General features: G+C 38.9%; 1 protein-coding gene across 1 annotated transcript; it reads left to right on the top strand.

Moving 5' to 3' along the window:
- The first annotated feature begins 185 nt into the window (after window positions 1–185).
- LOC113049655 (ribonucleoprotein PTB-binding 1-like) lies at window positions 186–17,779 on the top strand. The gene is made up of 14 exons (XM_026212191.1): window positions 186–616; window positions 2,254–2,320; window positions 2,908–3,377; window positions 7,740–7,931; window positions 11,124–11,244; window positions 11,335–11,429; window positions 11,921–11,999; window positions 13,554–13,756; window positions 13,971–14,055; window positions 14,136–14,275; window positions 14,382–14,453; window positions 14,547–14,669; window positions 15,671–15,736; window positions 15,873–17,779. Exons 1-14 carry the CDS (start codon window positions 293–295, stop codon window positions 16,017–16,019), a joined length of 2,184 nt encoding a protein of 727 aa, XP_026067976.1. The 5' UTR covers window positions 186–292; the 3' UTR covers window positions 16,020–17,779.
- The last annotated feature ends 4,972 nt before the right edge of the window (window positions 17,780–22,751 follow it).

The raw sequence follows: 22,751 nt of genomic DNA, 5'->3' as shown, positions 1-22,751 counted from the left end.
GATATTTTACTTTTTCTTTGTTTTTATATGCAAATAGTAAAATAAGAAACAACAGAGCATAAAAACAATGAAAAAAAAAAATATTTAAAAACTTTTAAATTTGATGGAATCTGGCAATCCACCTGCCTTGTGTTCAAATGTCAGACGTGATTCGTTAGCTCCGCCCCTTAAGCCTGAAAGAAAAATGCATTTCCCCTCGACCAATCAGCGAGCGAGTTTCTCGCATGTGTGTATTGTTTAAACTGGCCAAAGCAAACGTGTGGCGTGAGCACACAAACTTCCACACGGAGACATGGCGGCCGCGATAACCGTTAGCTCAGCTGCCAGAGACGAGAAATCGTTCACTGGTGCCAATTGTGCCCCGAATCCACTCTATAAATGTTACGATCAAGCAGCCGAACTCGAAAACTTGGGGTTTGATAGGGGCGAACAGGTTGAAGCGGACACCGGCGATGAAGGCTCACCGACGGCCAGTGACTGTTCGCGACGGCTCGATGATGAACTGACGGCCCTTAGTCCAGAAGAGATTGCTAGTCGTTTGGAAAGAACAAGAAGGGAGTTTTATAATCGGCGAAAAATAATTATCAAGAACCTCCCAGCCGATATCAGCAATCAGGTTTGTGCATCAAACAGTTGATCTTTGGTCGAGCATCCCAAACACCGACGGGCAGATCGAGTCACAGATTTCAGTGATCGCTGACCCAGTAGTTAATACACAGGAGTTTTACAGCGTTGTGGTGTAGAAAATTGAATCTGCTGTGAGAATCTGAAGGTGAACGATCAATGTTATGACCACACGGAGCCTCGTGTCAACGCAGCCATTAAAAAGTCACGGTAACGGATTTTTGACCGTTCATTTAATCAAGCTGAATCCCCGGATGCTTATCCTGCCAAATCATAGCTTTGTGACGTTACAGATTAGTGTTATATGTTAGCTGCTTCGTTTCACTTTTTGATTATTCAATTAACTCAAGTATCGAAATTCTTCCGAAAGTTTGACGTTTGCAAATGAAAATGTTGCCTTTTTCCAGTAAGTTGCTTGTCACGAATGTTTATCTGCCTGTTAAACAGCATCTGGCCACCACTTATTCTGTAAAACCAGTTACTATTAATTTGTTTCAGCTTTTTTTTTCACATTTAATAGTAAGTAATTCAGTAGTGACTGGTGTATTTCAGTTCACTAATATTTATTCATTAGATACTACTAGAGCTGCTACATTCAGGAATAGCACGTGCTCAATTACATACTAGTATTTTGTTTTCCCCCATCCCAACAGTTTCTAGTGAAGATTTCATTGCTACTTGTAACAAATAGCAAATTAAATCCTTCCCATGTGTACATAATGTCAAAGCTCATTGTATGCCAAACATTTTATTGAATTGTAATGTTTCTTCTAGAATTTTCTATTTATTGTTGATACTCATGAACATTTTGGGTCAAGTTTATCCAGTTTTAAAATCATAAAAACTGGTTTTAATTTTTAATGTAAACCAACTCGAGAATGGTTTTCACCATGAAAATGGCTGAAGAAGCTGGCATGCTGTCAAAAAAACAAAAATGTTTGACTTTTCTTTACTAATTTCTAAGAGGATCTTTTGTTCAGACCTCAGCTATTTCATTCCAGTCAGGGCTGGTGCTGTTTTTATTAGTAACTATTCATAGGTTGCTAGTTCAGCTTACCTAGTGCTTTTCATTAAATTACTAGTACCCATTTATAAGACACTAGTGATGACAATTGGTCATCTAAATTCTCAAACTGTTATATTATGGAAATGAGCAAGTTTATAAGGGTAGAGTGGTTCTTGTTCTTTGTGGATCAGGTTCTCTAAGGAAAATGCTTGATTCATGGGGAAAACTGCGTTGTGTGTGAGCGACTCTAGTATTGTTCCAGATTGGAATGGGAGCCGTGAGGATGACAAAGGACAGAAGGCACTGAAACAAAACGTTTAGCTTTCACTGACACTAAAAGAAAGTGCTGGTTCATGCTATGGTAACGTGTAGGAAGCCTGGAAGCAAAGGTGGAGGGTTTTTTTTTTTTTCCCCTTGTTGCTGTCAAAATACTTGTGTTAATCACACAATCATAATAACTGAAATATCAATTTATTTGTGACACTTTAAAATGAGAGTCGTGGGAATAGAAGGTGCAAATATGACGGGACAGAGATGATAGCTGAGCTTTGAATATGTTGAATGACTTCATTGTTCATACAAAATAACCTTTTAAAAATTTTTTTTTTTTTCTTCTTCTTTAGGAGGTGCACGAGCTGTTAAGTAGCTATGATTTGAAGTACTGCTTTGTGGACAAATACAAAGGGACAGGTGTGTATGAATCAGTTATTATAATTTATTTAATGGAGATATTGGCAGCTTTTTACATCAGCCTGAGCCAATTAAGTCTTATTTAGCATTGACAACTCAGATAATCAGTTTTCAAAGTAACACACACCTCTTTGTGTGTGTGTGTGAACCTGAACCATACATATTATAAGCTAGATATACTGCCTTTGTGCAAACATTTAATTTCTATTTTATTTTTTACTTATTTCAATCTTGGGTGTGCTTTGTGCCATTTATTTTTGATTTAAACTTAAATAATCCTAGGAAAAAAAGTATCTAACTTTTCACAAACTGTTTTTAATATTGATGATGTTTCTTGATTTTTGAAGGGTCATGTGAAACTGAAGACTAATTTTTAAATTTTATCTTTGAAATCACATGCATAACTAATTGAAAAAATACAACAATAGAATATCTTCTAAATGGTGATGATTTTAAAATATTATAAAAGCATAAATGACTTCTTTTCAACCACAAATTTTTAAATGGTAATATATTGTATATTGATTTTTATTTTTCTCCCTTTATGGTGGCTGTAACTAATTCAATTTCTGTTTTTCCTACTCCAGCCTTTGTGACTCTACTGAACGGTGAACAGGCCCAGTTTGCGATAAAGGAGTTTCATCAGTATGTTCTCCGTGATCGTGAGATCTCTGTGCAGCTGCAGCCGACAGACGCTCTGCTGTGCATCGCCAACCTTCCCAGGGCTTTTACCCAGCAGCAGTTTGAGGAGCTCGTCCGCCCCTTCGGAAACATTGAGCGCTGCTTCCTGGTGCACAGCTCCACCACAGGCCACTCGAAGGGCTATGGCTTCGTGGAGTACATGAAGAAGGACTCTGCAGCCAGGGCGAAGTCCGAGCTGCTGGGGAAGCAGCTTGGGTCACGAATGCTGTACGTACACTGGACAGAGGTTGGCTCGCTTACATTTCCCATGCTACACTCGCTCTGCCTCTGTGTGGACCGACTACCTCAAAACATCCTCAGCGCTCAGGATCTCTGCAGTGTGCTGATTGACACGCACACTCCCACATTCTGCCAGGTTGGTATGAGGTCTCGACTCACCTGACATGAGTCAAGTGAGGAAGTAAGTGTTTGGTCATGCAGTATGTTTTTTTTGTGTGTGTGTGTGTGTGTGTAAACATGCATTAAATGGCCATGTTTGCCCAAAACACTTGCGTCTTTTGGCATCTTGCAAGTTATTGCCATTTTTCTTACATTGCGGTCAAGCTAACAAGTTAACAACTTAAAGAAAAAAGGGGTTAATAAAACATTTGTAGATTTTGCTTCCTTAATGCCCCCTAGATCAGTATCTCATTTCCCTGAACAGGAAATTAAACTAGCAAACTCAGTGCTCAGTGTTATTATTTTCAATGGGAGCACCGCATTTTTCAAAGTGCCAGGAGCGTGACGTGGCGCTCCGCTTTTTTTCCCCTCTCTCTGTGCTGAGAGTTGAAGAACAATTTTATTTAGTCAAATAAAACTCTTTCATTCAGATTTGTCACAATAGGGAGGAAAAGACCATCACAATTTGTTTCAAGCCAGCTTTAAAATATGGCTGAAAATAACCTGAAACCACATTCACAATCCATCTAATTAAAATGTGATTTATTAAAAAAAAAAAAAAAAAATTCATTTTAATTTCAAGTTAAACTCATTTTAGTAGGAAATTATAAAGGGTAGAGGTGATTTATGAGGTTCCTTACCACATAAATATAATTATATATAGATATTTAAATTTTAAATTTTTTTTCCTTGGAACAAACTGGTTTTCAGGGGGCATACTTTTCTTCTTATATGACTTGTGTACAATAAGACATTGATATTGAGGAAGTAAATGGGGGTCAATTTTGATTTCATGTCATTTGTATGTACTCTGAGGCAGATGGCAAGATATTGTAATAAACATGCAACTTAATTGTTTCTCCAGTGCTGGAGTTTTAATTTGAGGTTTAATTGTGGCTGTCTCTTCATATGCTCCGTAACGCTTATTTACTTAATTATCTGGTGGAACATTATCTACCTTGTGTAATATTAGCATGATGAAATCTAGGGTGCTTGCGTATATACCGCTAATGAAAAACTGGCAGAAATATTGAGTTAATATTCATGCTGAACCAGAAGGTAGGAGCTATCGCTAGTATTTTGTGAATGGAGCAAAGCATCATTTTAAGTCAAATTTACTAAAGGCCCATTCATGCCAAGAATGATAACTATATTTAGCATCCTCACTAACAGATCTTATCATTCTGTTTGTAATGTTATGCTTTGTCATTTGCATTTTGCATTTAAATATGAGCTCTTTTAAAAGTTAGGTTGATTCTGATTGGCTGTCAATGTTTTAATCTGCTTAAAGTAAACCTTTATGAGAGTGGAAAATTTAATTATTTCCCCTATATTGTTCCTTTTTGTTGGAAAACATTTACCCATATTGTGCCAATATAAAAATATTACTGCTGTGTCGTAATCATTTTTTCAGAATGGAACGATTATAACTTTCTAGTTATAGTTATCCTTTGTGAGAATGGAGTCTTTAATCAATTAAAGGGATACTCCACACCAAAATGAAAATTGTCATTAATCACTTACCCCCATGTAATTCCAAACCTATAAAAGCTTTGTTCGTCTTCAGAGCACAATTTAAGATATTTTGGATGAAATGTGAGGCTTGTGACTGTCCCATTGACTGCCAAGGAAATAACAGTGCCCGTATTCATAAAGATTCTAAGAATCCTCTCAGAAAACTCTTAATTGAGCTTAAAAACTTTTACGTAGGAGTCTTAGCTTAAGAGTGATTCGGGACCAATCTGAGAGCAACTCTGAGTAAGGAAAAGACAAAAACTTTCATCTTAGTGAGGAGGCGGGGTTGACCCTGTTGCTATGTATGACACAATCTTTTGAAGACTGTGATTGGTTCGTTGTCCAGGTTCCAAGAAGGAAAAAAAAAAGTGATTTTTAAGTATAGGGTCTATTCTATTCTAATTCTTACTTTGAATTTACATGCGTAATTTTCATTTGCTTCTCTCTTTCACACACACATTATATGTGGGTTTATATAAATCCTTTTTTATTTACCATGCTTTTAATGTCCTATAAGGTATTTGATTGGCCTAGAATGATAAAATTGTTCCACTCTTTCTAATTACAGTGATTGCTGTCCTATTTAAGTGGCGGTTTGAATGTTGAATGTTGGTTTTAATGTATCAAACATGGAATCAAAACCAAGAAGGGCGAGAAAGCCAAACTGGACAGAGGAACAGTGTTTACTGTTAGCCCAGTTAGTGGATGAACACAAGGCCATTCTTAAAGGAAAATTCTGGCCAGGTGTCACAGCAAGGGACAAGAAGCAGACATTAGAGCGTATAGCACAAACTATTAACGGTTCATTCCCCTGCTTACCTATCACCTGCTATATTCTTAAATGCAGTTTTTTTTTTTTTTTTTGAGCCTGCAAGGTGGGAATGTCCAGTGGAAACGAAATGAACTGTAACACAATAAGATGTTCTGAAAGTGCTGTAATTGTTCGTGTGATCACTCTGCTTACAGAAGGTTGTGACAGACCCAAATCATCATATTGCATTGTTGCATTTTCCCATTTGCCAAATATCGTAATGAAGTGATTAATTTCTGGCGCTATGGCATTTCTGCGCTGTGTCGGAAATGTTAGCACGTCTCTAATAAGATCAGTCACAAACATGATCCCCGCACGATCTAATCTATAGTGTCTTAACTCAGTCATCCATCGTCTGATACACATTTCTTCTTCCTCTTCGTCTTTCTGCCATTTTCTCCTCTGCTAAAGAAACTCTTAAGCCTCTAAAAAGTCCTCGTCTGTGATCCTAACAAGTTTGACCTTAAGACCTCTTTTAAGGGTTTTGCTTTCAGAATTACTTTTTTTAGGTTTTTAATATTAAGATTAAACGCCCACATTTCTTAGAATTTTCTTAGAATTTTGTCACTAGGAGCTACTTTTGCATTAAGATTCTTTATGAATACGGGCCCTGAACTTTCTTCTAAACCTTTTAAATTTCACAGATTTTTCAGGGACTTGTTAACATGACAAAGTGTCATGTCTTTTGCTTTGTGCATTTGTTGGTTTTTATGTACAGCCCTATAAAATTGAATTTCCTTTTTGCACTTTCATTTCATGCTCCACTCTTTCACCTTTGACCTGCTTTCCATGGGCCAGTGCTGAGTGCTCCGTGGCAGAGTGCATGGGTTTCTATAGAGACCACCACCTGACTGGGCCAGGTGCTGTCAGTCAGCAGGTCATTCTGGAACGAGAGCGAGCTGCTGCCTTTATCATGTGTTCAACGTTGATCACGTACGGCCTGCAAGGCATTGTTGGGAATGACACTTTTCGTCATGTTACCCATTGTCATAGAATTGGCAAAGGCTTTGGAAGCTATTTCTCATTAAATCCGTTGTGCTTCCAGTTCAGTTTCCTCATGTTTTAGTCAAGCATTGAATTGGCCTCATGTGGATGAGACTCCAGTCATGCGTAAAATGGGCAAATGTTTAATGAATTTTTCCAAGAATATCTAATCAAGGCCGTAGTGACTCACTGTGTTTGCTTGTTGAACACCATTCAAAGCAGAGAAGCCCAGGAGCTGCATTCGTCTTAATGGATCTGTCAGGAAAGGTTGTCTTCCTTTGTACAAGTATGCATGTGTTCTGCATAGACTCGCATAGCACTGGGCTTTGGTTTTGACACAGTGGTTGCGATGCATTTCAGCAAGGTACTGTGATTGTCATGGTGCTGCTTTTCTCCCCTCCCCCATCTCCTTACTTTCTCATTTGATTTTTATCCCATTAACTTAACTTCAGGTTAATGCCACATGTGGCGTTCATTATGAGCCACATGATTGTTTGAGCAGAAAATTTTATCACGCTAGATGTTGGTGTTTTTTTTTTTTTTTTTTTTTTTAATGAAAATGTTTTGGGGTTTTAACTTATTTGGAAAAGGTGTATTTGTATATGTTTCTTATGAAATTGCAAAAATTCACCAAAAAAAAAAAAACGGTTGCTTCAAGGTGCTTTCCCGTCCTCCCCCAGAAAACATTAAAAAAGAAAGCTCTCCACTCATATCAGTGGCCTAATCACAGCTCTTTGACATTTAAAGGGCTAGTTCCCCTGAATTTGCCAAACTGTCATTTATTTGCCTTCATGCCATTCTAAACCTATGACTTTTTTTTCTGTGGACATAAGAGATTCTGTAGAATGTTGGTAACCAAACACCAGTTTTTGTTCCCATTTGCTTCCAATATCTTGACAAAAAATGCTTGTCAAAATATTTTTTTTCCACCGAAAAATTAGTCATGTTTGAAACCAGTAAACTGAATCCTTTTAAGTCAGTTGGCTCATGGGAATGTCCTGGTCAATTTTTTTTCTTTTTTCTCCATAGCTTGCTCAGGGTCAGGATTGTAATTTTCGACGGTTTGCAGTGCTGGAGTTCTCCACACCTGAGATGGCTGAGGATGTGCAGCGGCTGATGGATGGCAGAGCTTTGGGTGGCTCTCGTATACGTGTGTCCTTCTGTGCCCCAGGACCACCAGGAAGAAGCATGCTGGCTGCTCTCATTGCCGCCCAGACCACGGTAGACCCCCACACTCCACTACTTTGTGGAAAACTGTCACGAATGGGTTGATTCATTCTAAAAACAACACAAAAAAAAGAACATGAACCATGCAATCGGATATGATGTTCTTTTGTAAATGTTTTTGCTCTTTTTCTGTAGCTGCTGTTTGAATAACAGAGGACATTTAGATTAGCATTATCATTAGTAACTTTCCTTAAAATAAAATGGTAGTGTGATTGTGATTTTAATTTTTTTTTTTTTTTTTTTTTTAAGGTGTCCTTGTTGCTCATGCTACATTTACTTAACTATTATAAAAAAAATACTCCGAACCCTAACCATATACTAAGTACATGTAGTTAATATTACTCTGTACTTAAATTTATAATGGGGACTTTAACAGGGTTTCCGCGGGGTTGTAAAAGGTAGTAAAATGTAGTAAATTAAATTATGCCAAATTAAGGCCAGTAAAAAGTAGTAAACGTCATCTGACGAGGTAGTACATTTTCGAAGACCCATCTAACTGGGTCTATATCATGGGTGTCCAAACCGCGGCCCGCAGTCCAGTTTTTATTGGCCCGCAGCCAGGGTCCGAAATTAACAAGCGCCAAATACGGTTATTTTCTGCCAGTTTCGGCGTCTGGTCTCTTTTTTTGCGTGAGCCGTGAGCGATCCGCGTCAATTCCGGAAGGAAGTCAGACCAAGAAACACGAGACAATCCGGTCAATTGTCAAAATATAAGCAATTTTCAAATTAGAATACCGCGAGTAACAAATGCGATCACAGGTGTGAACAGGCATTATTATTTGTGGTGTTGCTTGTATTTAGAATGTTCTTAATAATATGATAATATATATTTTTTGAAAGTATAGTTTTTCCATAAACCTAGCATATACAACTATACCGAAACCGTGACTCTACAACCGTGAAACAAACCAAACTGTGAAAAAGTTGAACTGTTCCACCCTAATATTTAAATAATCATTTGGCAGACGGAAGCTTTCATTCAAAGCGACTTACAATAGATGAAATCAATTTAAAATAAATATATATTACAAATGTATATAATGATGTTTTAAAAGAGCATCTTAATGACAAACTAGCACACTGTTTTACATATGAAGATACAGTATTTTTTTTTAGTGCCAAAATTGACCAGAAACTGATTTTCTATTTCTAGCCTACCATATATAGCCTAGTGTACAATGCTTATTTATTTTGAAGTTGACGAAGGAAGTGCTCCTGTTTTGAACAAGAGAGGGTGGACAGTTCAGCTTTTGAGTCAGAGCAGGAACCTTCAGATAAAGTTTAAGCTATAAGCAAAACTAAACATGCTGGCTATACTCTTAGAAATATATGTGCTTTATGATTTATAAGGTCATCAGTAGTAGAACTGTGATCATTGGGGCATACAATTGATCTGTGAGGCGAGTAGCCTAGGCTACCTATACGCTGAGTTTCGGTTCGTGTCTGAACGTGTTGTGATTTATACAAAATAATGAAACATGGGTTAAAATTAAGATAAATTAATACAAAATGAAATTCGTTTCAAAGAGAGGCTTTGTGTTTTCTGTTTGATGTTTTCTCTCTTATCTCTCTCTCTCTCTGTGTGTGTGTTGGACAGTGCTTGGCTTGTGTCCAGTTTTGAAGTTATTTGTTTATTAATGAAATACTGTTATTATAGTGTACAATTGCACTTTATTATTACACATTGTGTAGCTGTTCATTCTAAAGGTCCAGTCTGTCTTCTAAGTTTTATGTAATTGTTACTCTTTGACATATTGAGTAAATCCTATGGACCAAGGCCTGTTGTGATATCCTGATTAATCCAAGTCCTATGGTAGAGTTCCCTCTTACTTGGCTGTAGCTCATTTACTTGCCCTAACACACATGCACACTCACATACACCTACAGAATCTCTCCTGACTTTCTCTTTCTCGCTCTCTCTGGTTCTCTATCTCTCCCTCCCAGTGTTGAAATTAAGTTATAATTGCCTCATTAAATTGTGATCAAATGTTATGAATTAATTTTGGAAGGATATTTCATGTCTTTACTTGTCACTTTACTTAACACTGCTACAGTTGAAGTTTGAAGCCGTGCTGGTAGTAAAAATATTCTGATGGTAGTAAAATAGGTGGTAAAAAGGTAGTAAATTCACTTTAAGAATCTCTGTATAAACCCTGTTTAAGCAACAGCTGCGAATGGAACGGCTACAGCGACCGGAAGTTTGCTGTCACATCGCTGTAGCCAAGAACGTAAAAATCACTAAGCAACGGTGAACAGGACAGTGCAACGCGGCATTAATTAATTTGAGATACAAAAAAAATGTAATTTAAAAAAGAGAGAAGGATTGCTTTTGGTGTTAGATGACAATATTTTGTCAGAATGAATTTCTAATATTGTATGATGTAAATAAGTCTAAAAACCTAGATTTACCATGTAAGCAATACTTCCCTTTTAACCTTGATTACATGGAGGAAGACAAATGCTTAAATGAATTTCGTGTCAGAAAATGTGACCTACCAATTCTGGTAGATGTTCTCGGGATTCCCAATGAGATCGTTTGTGATCAGATAATCATAAACTGATGCAAATTACAGTGTCATATGTCATAAAACATAACATTTATTTACCTAACCTCTCACGTTGTACCGACTCCGGCAAATCAGCTGTTCTCTCGTAGTAGACCGTTAAAGTAGAACGACACAAAGTAGCAGTTAATCATGGGGAAGTTGTGGCCTAATGGTTAGAGGGTTGGACTCCCAATCGAAGGGTTGTGGGTTCTAGTCTCGGGCCGGACGGAATTGTGGGTGGGGGAGTGCATGTACAGTTCTCTCTCCACCTTCAATACCACGACTTAGGTGCCCTTGAGCAAGGCATCGAACCCCAACTGCTCCCCGGGCGCCGCAGCATAAATGGCTGCCCACTGCTCCGGGTGTGTGCTCACAGTGTGTGTGTGTGTGTGCTCACTGCTCTGTGTGTGTGCATTTCGGATGGGTTAAATGCAGAGCACAAATTCTGAGTATGGGTCACCATACTTGGCTGAATGTCACTTCACTTTTTCACTTAAATTCGCGCATGCGCAATACAACGCCAGAATGGTGTTGCTGTTCCACCAGAGGCTGTTGCTTAAAGTCCCTAATTACACTGCAACAAGGAAACTGTAAAATAAAGTGTAACCCAGTTTTGTATACATTTCATCCTTTTCTTCAGGCCTTGAACAGAGGGAAAGGTCTCCTTCCTGAACCCAATGCCATGCAGATCCTAACTGGCCTCAGTAACCCTGCCACACTGAAGATGCTGCTGGCGTCTCTCAACCCGGGGCATAAACAAGGTACTTAAGCTCATCGTTTTACTTCTGTAAGATGGTTTTTTTTAATTCTGATCCAGGCAGTGAATTTGTCACTCTTCTCTCAATATGCAGGCCTGCTGGGAGCTGTTCCCGCTGTACCTCTGATGGCTAACCCTGCCTTCTCTGCTGCCCTCATGCAGCTGCTGCTCCAGAACCAAGTCCAACAGGTATCAGGTCCACCCCTCATCTCTTGCCTCTGTCCCAGCAGCATGTGTTTTAGCCCTCACTCTCTTCTTTTCCCCTCCCAGCAAGCTCTTTTAGGGAATCCTCTTCTTTGGGCACATATTCTGCACAAAGACTACAATGTTCTCCCTTGTGTGAGTGGCTCCTCTGTGTGGGTGTGAGGTGCTTGTGTGCTTTGCTTTTATTTTATTTCTATTTTCTTTTCCCAAATGAATAATTGTTAACTGATATTAAACATCTAGCCATTCAATTATTCTTCCACTGCAAATCAATGCTTTGAGTGCAAGTAATCAGTTGGTAAAAACCCCATTAGCTACTTGTGTTCAAGTTCCGGCCAGAATGTTCATCAAACGTGTTTTTGCCTTTGTGTGCTGTGTCCATCACTCTTAAATTTTGTTGTAATTGACAAATGTTTTTCTGAAGGATTATGGTGTGTGTGTTTGTGACAAACTAATGCAGTTCTGTCTTTCCAAAGGCTGGACTGTTGAGTGACAATCCTCTGGCTGCTCTTCCTCTCCAGCAAGGCATTAACATGATGGGAGAGATGTCTCAAGGTACAACACATTTGTAACATTATGTTTGATCCACAGTCATTTGATGTCAGGAATGCTACATATTTAGAATCGTCCGAGGTTTTTCTTCCCATTTTTGGGGGAGATTTATTTGGTAATGTTTTAGTTTCATTTGAAATACAGTTATAGTTTTTGTTAACATTTATTATTTACCTTTTATTAGTTTGCATTTTATATTGCATTAGGACTGGTTAGCGATTACATTTTTAAAAATCGAATTACATGATGTGGTGATTATTTGAATTAATCGCACCTCAAATTTGGAGAAATTACTCCCAAAAGATAATTTAAAGTCAATGTGTAAACGGGCATTACAAAAAGTAGGTTCAGCAAGAAATATTTTGTTTGATAAAATGTATTACATATAGCCTACTCTTTTGGACCATGTAAGTAAATGACGACAGAATTGTCATTTTTGGTTAGGTGAACTCTAACTTTAATACTTTTATTACTATGAAAATGTGAAATGATACTCTAAATAATTAACTAAAACTGCCAGTAGGTGTCTTAATGATTAAGTCATCGAGTCACTTGTTCATTGGATTTGTTCAAATGGCTGATTCATTCAGGAGTGAAGTAAATGGTTCATTGAATTATTAGGCTTGTTCGACTTGAAGTGGGTGTTCACCATCAGAACGATCGGTATGTGACATTTGATGTCATACACCGATCGGTCTGTGCAGCGCCACTTCAAATCCAACGCATATGCCAATGGTTCAACGCGCCAAATGGTTCACCACATTCGTTCAAAGTATGGATTAAGAATTGAAATGCCGCTGTGGGTTGCATGGAGATTAACAATTCTACTTTTTCTTTATCTTCTGGTTGGCAGAATTGAACAAAACTGACAACATTGTCTAAAATAACACAATATTAACTTCTTAATGTACTGTTGTACAACATGAGGATCACTCTAGCACTCGTGTGATATTGCACTTAGCCTACAACTCGTGTGATATTTCTTAACTATGTGAAGTAAATATGAGAGACAATCTCAAACGGGCGTTTTTGCCCCATATCTTGAATTTTAGGGATTTTCTAGGCTCCATCACGCAGTAAGTTGTTGCCCTGCCTCATATTAGCCATCAATCAAATGTATGAAATAACATCAATAAAATCCCAGAAATTTTGATCATTTTTTTCTTTATTGCACACCCGTAATTTGTTTAAAGTAATTAATTGATAGTTTAAATACTAATTACTCATCGATTTAAATTTTTGTCAATTTGTATCTGAACTGTAAATTATGCTTTTTACAGTTATTTACAGTTAATTTGTGCAGGTCTTTAAAAAAAAATAAAAAAGGGGGTCTTAAAGTTAAATTTGAGCTTAAAAGTCCTGCAGAAAACCTGTATTTACCATTAACTGAACTGGTTTAAATGCTAAAAAGTGCAAAGACAGTAGACTGTTTGTGTGGTGTTTTGCCATTTTTGTCCTTGCTACCTATCTTGACCAGGACACTCTGGCAAAAGAGAGAATGTATCTTAACAGGACCTTACTGGTTAAATAAGCAGTTCTAAATGTAATTTTATTCAGGCGCTGTGTCTTCAACACTGGGCTTGCAGAGTGAAACTCTTGGCCCCATCAAACAACCATCCCTCAGCCGACCTCTTGGGAGAGAGAACGAGACCCCAGCTACACCGATCAGCTTTTCCCCAGCAGCCTCTCCGGCACTGCAGGGACTGAATTTGCCCCTCCTGAGTGGGATGTTAGGAGCAGATGGGCCGACTCTACCAGGGGTGAGATGGATGCTAATGGCTGCTCCTGTTTGTGCGCATTGATTGTCACACAGCCTACATTTACTGCCATGATCTTCCAGAGGAAAGCTTTGAAATTGCTGCAATTTGCTTTTAGCTTGACATGAGCTGTTGTTTGGTCCTGTTAGTCTTCCCTGTGTTGCCAAGTAATATCTAAAGCAGTTCTGTATATTCAGATCCTCTCTTTTTCCTAAAGGTATCTATATTGGGTGAGCCTCCCAAAGAAGTTGGTGTATCCCAGAATCCTTTTCTCAGTGCCTCTAGCATATTCCCATCTTCAGGTCAGTCTACCTGCGACGGTTCTTAGGCACTTTTTTTTTTTTTGTCTCGTTACATTCCATAAAGCTTCACATTTGTTTAGGTGCCAGCACAAGGGCTCACCCCTACAGGAAGAGAACAGCACTTGGCAACACGTCTAACCATCGTGCCAACCACAGCATCCACTCAAACTACAGCCTGCACTTCCAGGAGTCTTGCACATCAGAGTTTCCTCTGCACCAGGTCGGCTCATGTGTTAAGAGCAGCTTCACTGAATGTGTGACTGCCTCACCAACCCTTTCTGACTGGATTTGTCTGGTTGTTGTTTTTTGTTTTACTCCATCCGCAGGACCCTTTGTCTCATTTGTATGAGCAGCAGGAGGTTCTGGAAAATGCAGCACTTCCCAGCTATGGTCTGCAGGTATGGTTTCCACCTCCCTCAATGTATACTACCAGAAGAGTTCTGTTCCAAGATTGGACATGTGTGAAATCCTAATTGTCTGTGTCTCTCAAGCACTCCAGGCACACAGACTTTAGTGATGCAGGATCTCCTTTCTGCTATCCTCCCAGCCCCCCTCAGTCCTCTTATTTCAGCTTTGGAGCCCATACCAGCATCCCATCCGCCCAGCTCAATAAGGTACTCCAAACAAACCATTCTTTGTAATGGCAAAAACAATGCTATACAATGATTTGCCAAAGGATGTTTTTTGTGTTATATCTAAATATAGCTGCAAGCAGCTATGACTGGTGTTCAAGTGCCTTAAGGCATTTAAGCACGTATGAAAAAAGACATTTACATATTACTTAGCAAGCTGGTAACCAAGTAAACCGACTGGAGAGCATTTTGTCAAATCCAGGTAATTTAATTTTTTTATATATATATATATATCTATATATATATATATATATATATATATATATATATATATATATATATATATATATATATATATATATATATATATCTATATATATATCTATATATATTTATTTATGGATGTTATAGCACCACCTGTATTAAGTTTTTGATAATACTAAAGCATAAAAATACCATAATATGTTTGCAGATATTTAAGCAGCATGCTAAGAAGCATGTTAAGTTACCATACCTACTAACATGCATAGAAAAAATGCTACTGTCAGTTATTCTCCTTTGATATTAGGCATTCTGGGTCAGAATGTTGGTCTCTGTTTTGGTTTGTGAAACCTGCCCACTACCAGTTTGTCCAATTGTATTTCAGCACCTGGGTTGCCAGTTGGTGGAAAACTCTCTTTTTTTTGTTGTTGTCAATCTGGCAGCCTGCGTGTGCATCAATACTGAGGAGAGGGGTGGGTGGGGCGGTTGAGGGGAAAAAAAAAAAAAAAAAAAAAGGTTTTGGGATGCTATACCTAGTTCAACTGCTTGGTGTCAATCTTACAAAAAGCTCATTTTAAGCTTGTGAAGTTCTGAGTTTTCAGGAATTCTAGGCAGGAATTCATTTTCAAAAGCTATGAAATCCATTTTCAGAACTAGTATGACGTCTTCATCACATCATTGCATAATATCCATCTTTATTATGATTGTTTTATTTGCATAGACAGCTGAAACATTAAACTTTCTGGGACAGATTACACTGAAGTGCTTTTGTGTTTCTTCAGGCTGTTGGAATGCCTCCAGTGACTCATTCCAGCTTATTTTCTGCTGCACCTGGTGCTGGTATGAAGGTAGGCCATCTTCAGCCCTGCTGTCTAGCATCTATATTTGCTCCTCGTCAATTATCATATAAGTGTGCCAGGAACCTTTCAACGTTTATTCTTAGTGCAGCCCTTCGATTAATTTTGATTTTCTTTCCATGTTTAGGCTCCGGTCGGTGGGCAGAAGCGTCTGTTTTCCCGTCTCATCCCGTCTCCAGAGCCAAGTCCAGAGGGTGGATATGTAGGTCAGCACTCTCAGGGTCTCGGGGGGCACTACGCCGACTCCTACCTGAAACGAAAGCGCATCTTATGACTGGCATTCAATGGCTTCCTTTAAAGAATTGCTACTTTAATAGTGTGTTTTTGTGTTTGAGGGTGAAAGAGCAATGAACGGTCACTGAGGTCACACCAGTGAAATGACCCTGAAGCTCAGATGATCGGTCGCATGGATGATTGCTGAAATTTGTGTATATAATTTCAATGTGTATTTAAATGGTTTTATTTTGCCTTTTTTTTTTTTAAACCCAAAGAAGCAACGGACACCACAATGAAAGAAAATGGTTTCCTGTCATGTTCATCTGAGTAGGTCTATTTTGTAGACTGTTTACAATATTACCTTTTTTTTTTTTTTTTTTAAGCAGGACGATAGCCTTTTTCTGCTATGCTTCATTAGTCGTGTGTATATAGTTAAGTTGTCCAGAAAGGCGCCTCCACTACAAACACTTTCTCTCACATACAAGTGCCAAGCCTTACATGCTTGAAAATCCTGTATCTGTCCAATGGATACAGTAGCTGTCTTTTCTTCAGTGAATCACCTGCCTGTCTTTATGGGGAGCTCTGATGCTGGGTTAGTGTTAGATTTAGCTCAAAATAGTGTTTTTTTTTTTTTTTTTTTTTCTTCTTCCATCACCACCATGTATTTGTGTTGCACAACTTCCCATCTTTGCATCCCGTTTTACGGAGTCAGGGTTTTGTGAGCTGATTGTTCAGCGTTGCACTTGGAGGATATGGATCATGTATATTCATCCTCCTGAATCTGTCCTTTCTGCACCAGTCTCGTTCACACTCGTTCTTGTTTTCTGTCTGCTTTCACATCTCTCTTTGACCTCGTTCAACCTGCACAGTTTTGCTGTTGCAAAGCGTTAGCGTCTTGGTCGTCACGTTGTGAAGCCCCAGTTGGTCGGAGATGGAGTCTGGGCTGCCGTTCTCCCCTCATCAGGCTCGGAGTACTGCTCAAAGCACAGTATGCCTGCTGTCGCTTCTATTTTTCCACATACACGCACACACTAACTCCTCGAGTCTTCCGTATGGTGCCTTTCCTCTGCAGACCAGCAGAGGGAACCAGTTCGAATTTTAGTTGACACTGCTCCATTTTTATTTTTTTTTATTTTCTTTTAAAAACTAGAGCCAACAGTCTGAAGCAGGCCGGACCTGTGCCTTAGCATGACATTTATTTTTACCGTAGTAACTGTGACAACCTTTTCCCCTCTAGTTTGAACTGCTGTTCCCCCAGAGGGGAAGACTCTTCTACAGACTGGAATGTGATTGACGTATGATTTGAGTACTTGGTCTGTGTGTGTGACTTATTAATCTGATTGACATTGATTTGTGATAACGCATTACCTCTGACTTAAACTGGCTTCCGATTAAACCTAGAGTTACTCGTGTGCCTAAAAACGGCAGTGTTTACTGTTATCTCTCCAGACTGTGAGCCTCAACTTCATTTAAGTTTGTTTATTTGCGGTGTACATGAGTTTGATTCTATTTCTATTATATTTCTTCTCTGGAGTCTCAAACTCATGTTCTTATATTTCTTCTAGTCTGTAATGATATCAAATATGCTGCTCTGTATTTTGTATCCATCTGAGTGAAATTGCACTGTGCAGTATCTTGTAAATGATTTTTCATGTGCGATTATGCGCGGGTAGAGCTGCTGCTGCTGCTGGGTGAAATGAACTAAACCTTTCAGATGTGGTAAACGACCTCTTCATCGCCAATCACTGCTTTTGTACAGCTCTTCTGCTCTGTTTTTGTGACATTTAAACAAGTAAATGTTATTTAAGTTCACCTTCATTATGTTTGTGTGGTCAATCAAATTTGCATATCAACTGCACTGTATGGACTACATTGTCAACTCAAAGGAAAGTTCAGAATTGAATATTCACGACTATAGTCAGGTTTGAAATTATGGAGAAAACGCAAAAGCATTAAATCACTGAATTAAAAGTATACATTTTAAATTGGATTAGAATGGCATTAAATATATATATATATTTTTTTTAAAAGAATTCAAATCTTGACGTTCCCACTGGTAATTATGACGTGCTGGTTTCATAAATGCAGTTTAATAAAGTGCATCGGAGTAAGCAATCTAGCTTTGTCAGAAAGAGACGATAGAGTATGTTGTCACTACTTTGAGGATGGATGATTCCCAACCATAATGCAGTCTGCTTCAAGAACTATACGCTGCTAAAGATATCTGTCAAACTTAATCTATCCTCTAACGCTTTTATTTAGATCTCCTAAAGGTCTTTGGAGCTGATAATGCACTGTGAGTAATGTATTCTATGCCAAAACAATGTCTCTTCTTGGGTCCCTTTGAGTTGGATAAGCCCCGAAGACAACACGGTCTGTGATACTTCCTCTGCAAACATGTTCTCTGACCTATCCTTGGCTCGGGTTGAGATTATGTAATTTTATTTGTGGCCTTTTTGCTGCTTTGGGACCAGAAATCATCCAGGACTCTGACCCGATCACCCACATGAACCCTACAGCCTAAAGGGAAAGTCCACCCAAAGATATTTTATCACATATTACCAGCAACATTGTCTTCCTTTTGCAACGTAAAAAATTTGAATATCTGGGCCGTTCTTTTCCGCAATGAAAGGAATGACTCATTTGTCAAGCTCCCAACAGTGCAAAAAACGTATGGACTGTTTTCAAAGTCCTCTAATACCAAACAATAGCTTTGTTTACTGAACAGATCAAAGTTGAATTTGCCTTCTGTCATCGATTTCCTGTTGCATTCATCACACTCGCACAATATGAACCTTGTTCACGTTCAGACCTGTTGATATCACAATATACACAAAGTTTGGATCTTGTGATGATAAGCAGAGCTGGAATCAAAATCCAATCAAAGAACCAGGCTGAATGTGTTGAAACGTCTTTTCAAATGCTGAGCTGTACAGATACAACAGAATCCCATTTTTACAAGATGCTTATGTGACTAAAATGCCTAGCTACGTAAAAACAACAGAACTGAACAGAATGGCTAGCGAAGAAGCTGACGTAGCATTATACACTGGCTAAGTAGCCATGACCATCCATCACAGCTCTGTTCCTAGCTCGCTATGAAATGCCTTCTTTTTTTGACTGTAGTTCATATTTCCATTTTTTCCGAGTCATGAAGCTTTGGCAGAGTCTCTGCGGTCCATAAGTCAAAACCAAGAATTAGACTTGAGGTTTTGAGACGAATGGTCTCCAGAACAATTATTCAAATTTGGTGTTAATGTACACTGTGTTTTTCCGAATGAACTATTTTTCAATATCAGTTTCGTCAATCAGTGTCCGAACATGAGCTTTAAGACCAGTGATTTGTTTTCCTTATTGTATCATGATGGAAATTCCCAAATCCTCCTCCTCAGTGTTTTCCACATCAGGAGAAACTACATCTGATTTTCTCAAAATCATTCCAATGTAAAGTCAGTGCGCCCAGCAGACCGAACAGACTGTTTCCATTAACCACCAAGATACTCTTCATCATCTAGAAGGGTCTTCCAATCACATCCACTCCTCTGTCACATCTCTCACACATTTGGACATCTCTCTTCATTTGTTTATTGCATATACCTGTCTGACATTTCAATCTAGATACTGTATCCACAAGCTTGAACTCCTCTCTCATCAGATCTTTGAGTTGAAGGTCAAACCACAGTGGCCTCCAGCTTTGTCAAAGCACTTGGTGTCAATTAGTCTCCGCTTCAGATGGCCTTGTACACACTGTTTACAAAGTCCGTAGCGTGAAAGCTTTCATTTATTCAGTGCTGTCTTTACAGCCGTGTGGAGAATTAACAGGTCTATCACACTGAAGAAAGTTATGTTTTTAATATATAATTTTTTTTATATATTTGACATTCATCATTGTAAGTAAAAAAAAATAATAATTTTGTGCTATCTTCATTTAAACATGGAAGGGAATTGAGGCTTCTATCGCAAAGACTTTAATATATATAATTTATTTTAAACCACATTTTAGACACTTTTTACTTTCTTTTACTTAACGATAACGTACGGGGTAAGATATGCACACTTTTAATTTCCCTCTTGACCACAGATCTGCAATAATCTTGAGTTATTATATAGTGATTTTGTGAAACCGATGTAAATTGCAGAAATGTAAGCTTTCATTATAACCCATAGGCCTGTTGGGTAAAATCGGTCTAACCCAGGCATTGTCTATTACTATTATGGCATCGTTTCAAATTAAAAATGTAATTCTATATTCAAACGGGCCTCTTTGACCTGGATTCTGTTATTGGATTTGTCTCTCATTATTTCATTATTCACCCAAACTGTCAATATGCATAGATTTAAATAGAATATTTGATTTAGTATTTTAGATTATGGCCACCTTTTTCAAAAATAAATCATTAACCATGAAATCAGATGTATTTCACATACTCCACCTCCCATTGTAAGTCACAAACAATGTGTTTAGTCTGTTCATATCTGTCAGATGGTGTTTCCTGTCTAAATTCTGTGTCAGAATACACAATATACACCAGACTTTATGATGGCATACAAGGTTAGGTGTCACCCTTAATGCCAAGGTCTCCTTTATGGACCTCAATATGACAATAATGCAGTCCTGATGCTTTATACTCTAGAACATAATGAAAATAAAACCCTTCGCCAACCTACAGCCTTCATCTGTGCTCTAGCATTTGCCCTTGAGCGCATCTTTGCTGCTGCACAACTTGTTTTTTTAAACCTTCTCTTGTTACACCTCTGCTCAGATCTCAACACCGTCACTGTAATAACTGCTTCAATTCAATTCAAGTCATGCCAGTGAAGGGTGTGTGACCGTGAGCTTTCTTTCGGCGCCCTCAGCCAATCGTTTGAATTCTAGTGTCCCTGATAGACAACTGACAAAAAGCAGAACCTACTGGATTACAGAAAGTGTTTTTCTCTTCTAATGTATCATGCCTAAGCATTCCGAAAGTGATAATGAAATATATTCCGGAACCATTCTTGCCCTGAAATATTTTTGGCCCTAAATCTAGTATAAAAATACATCTAGAAAGAAAACTGACATGTATATTTGATTATAAGTCATATTTATTGCACACACAGGGCAAGTGCGTCTGAATTAGAGTAGTGTTGTATTATTACTAATGCATGAGAGGAACGAATGTATAGTTAATAATGTAATCCTATGCAGGCTGATATGGTGTTATACTAAAACAATGTTGTGCGCTTTGGAGAGCAGAGAATTCCTCCTCTGATGTGAGTGAAAGCCCCGTGGAGTTGGATTTGGCTGCTGAAAAAGGCCGTCCCTGTTGGACCTGGCTGCCTGAAAAAGTCACTCTGCACCCGCTCTGTCAGCGCCAAAGGTTAAGGTTTGAAGATTAGGATTGCTCATCAATAAACACAAACAATCTGTGATGCATATCTCCACAGAGTAGAGAAATGTCAGTACAGGCCTCACACTGCTGTATCGGGAGACTTTAAATGGAGTTTCCGGAGGAGGAGATACTCGTAGGGTGGCTTGACATTATCATTTAGAAATAATGAAAAAACGAAAATGTCAACATTTTCCACTCCCTTTTGTCTGGGGTTAATGTCAAGTTTCCCATCTCGAATTCGGTTTAGGTTTGGAACGTTTGCCGCAATGAATTAGCGTTGGAGGTGATGGGAAGATATTTCCCATTCGCCCTCATTTCAAATGACCGATGCTCGGCGTCCTCTGTTTCCGTGCCCTTCAACCCCTGGACCATTGCAGGAGGACAAGAGCCTCTTCCGGAGACTCAGCCTGTCCTGGTAATTAGGTTAAAAGGCTGGTGTGATTGGCTGACCAGAGCTAAGCCTATGTGCCTCTGCCCACTTGTGACTAAGCTGAAGATTAGAGGATGGCAAGCCTGCTAAATGAAATGAATAAACACACTCAAGAAGCCAAAGGGCATCTAAAAAGGCCATTTTGAATCTGCAAGGGTGGATTTAATGCAAACGGCAACATGTTGCTACGGAACATTGGTAGATCAATAAGACAAATGGACCACCGCGTGTTTTAATAAGCTCGGTCTAACTGGATGACTTCCCCTGCTCTTTGCATGTCGCTGCAGATGTTAATAGAGAGCGGCACTCGAATGCACTACAACCGATCCCTGTTATTATGTTCTGACGTATGTGCACTTATGCTCTGATTTCCATTTTCTATAAAGCTCTGTAATTCTTTGTGGACGGAGAAGCTCTTGGAGCGCTCTAAGGGAAGCCTAGCGGCGGAGTGGACGATATGTCAGACACATTTAGAATTCCGCCTTTCATTTTTCCACCCACACAGTCCCCCTGCACTGTTGGTGTTGACTCTGCTGTAGAAACCTGTGATTTCCCAAAATGCGGAACGGAAGAAAGGCGAGGATAATAAAACATGCAGGAGGTGATTGGATAGCATTAACTCTCACTGCGCCAGATGTACCAGAATGTTCTAGTACATCTCGGTTCTCGGTGGGGTAAGCGGCGTCTGGTTCAAATGAATCATCATCTAGTGAGGCTTGACATGTCATCCTCTTCCTCTAACAGCTGGAATGGAAAATGATATCTTCCGGGTACGTTAATGCTGTTGATATTGTCGCTGTCTGAGATGATGGGACTAAAGGTAATGAGAGTGGATGTTAATGGTGCATGGTGAACTGCAAGCGCGAGGGCACCCTGGCCGGCCGCATGCTTTAAATGACACTCAACCCTATCTCCGGGCCCATCTTGACCCTCCTCAGCCTCTGCTTCCACAACTCCTGCAACTCACTTAAGGTGCAATTAGGCGACT

The sequence above is a fragment of the Carassius auratus genome, chromosome 3, assembly GCF_003368295.1.
Source record: "Carassius auratus strain Wakin chromosome 3, ASM336829v1, whole genome shotgun sequence".
In the NCBI taxonomy this organism is placed as follows: Eukaryota; Metazoa; Chordata; class Actinopteri; order Cypriniformes; family Cyprinidae; genus Carassius; species Carassius auratus.
Note: the sequence above shows the minus strand (reverse complement) of the source record. Positions and strands in the feature narration are given on the sequence as shown.

Coding starts and splice junctions, on each gene's coding strand:
- LOC113049655 (XM_026212191.1), top strand. CDS start 293: ATGGCGGCCGCGATAACCGTTAGCTCAGCTGCCAGAGACGAGAAATCG. Junction 2,321..2,907: donor GGACAAATACAAAGGGACAG/GTGTGTATGAAT, acceptor TTCCTACTCCAG/CCTTTGTGACTCTACTGAAC. Junction 15,737..15,872: donor CACCTGGTGCTGGTATGAAG/GTAGGCCATCTT, acceptor TTCCATGTTTAG/GCTCCGGTCGGTGGGCAGAA.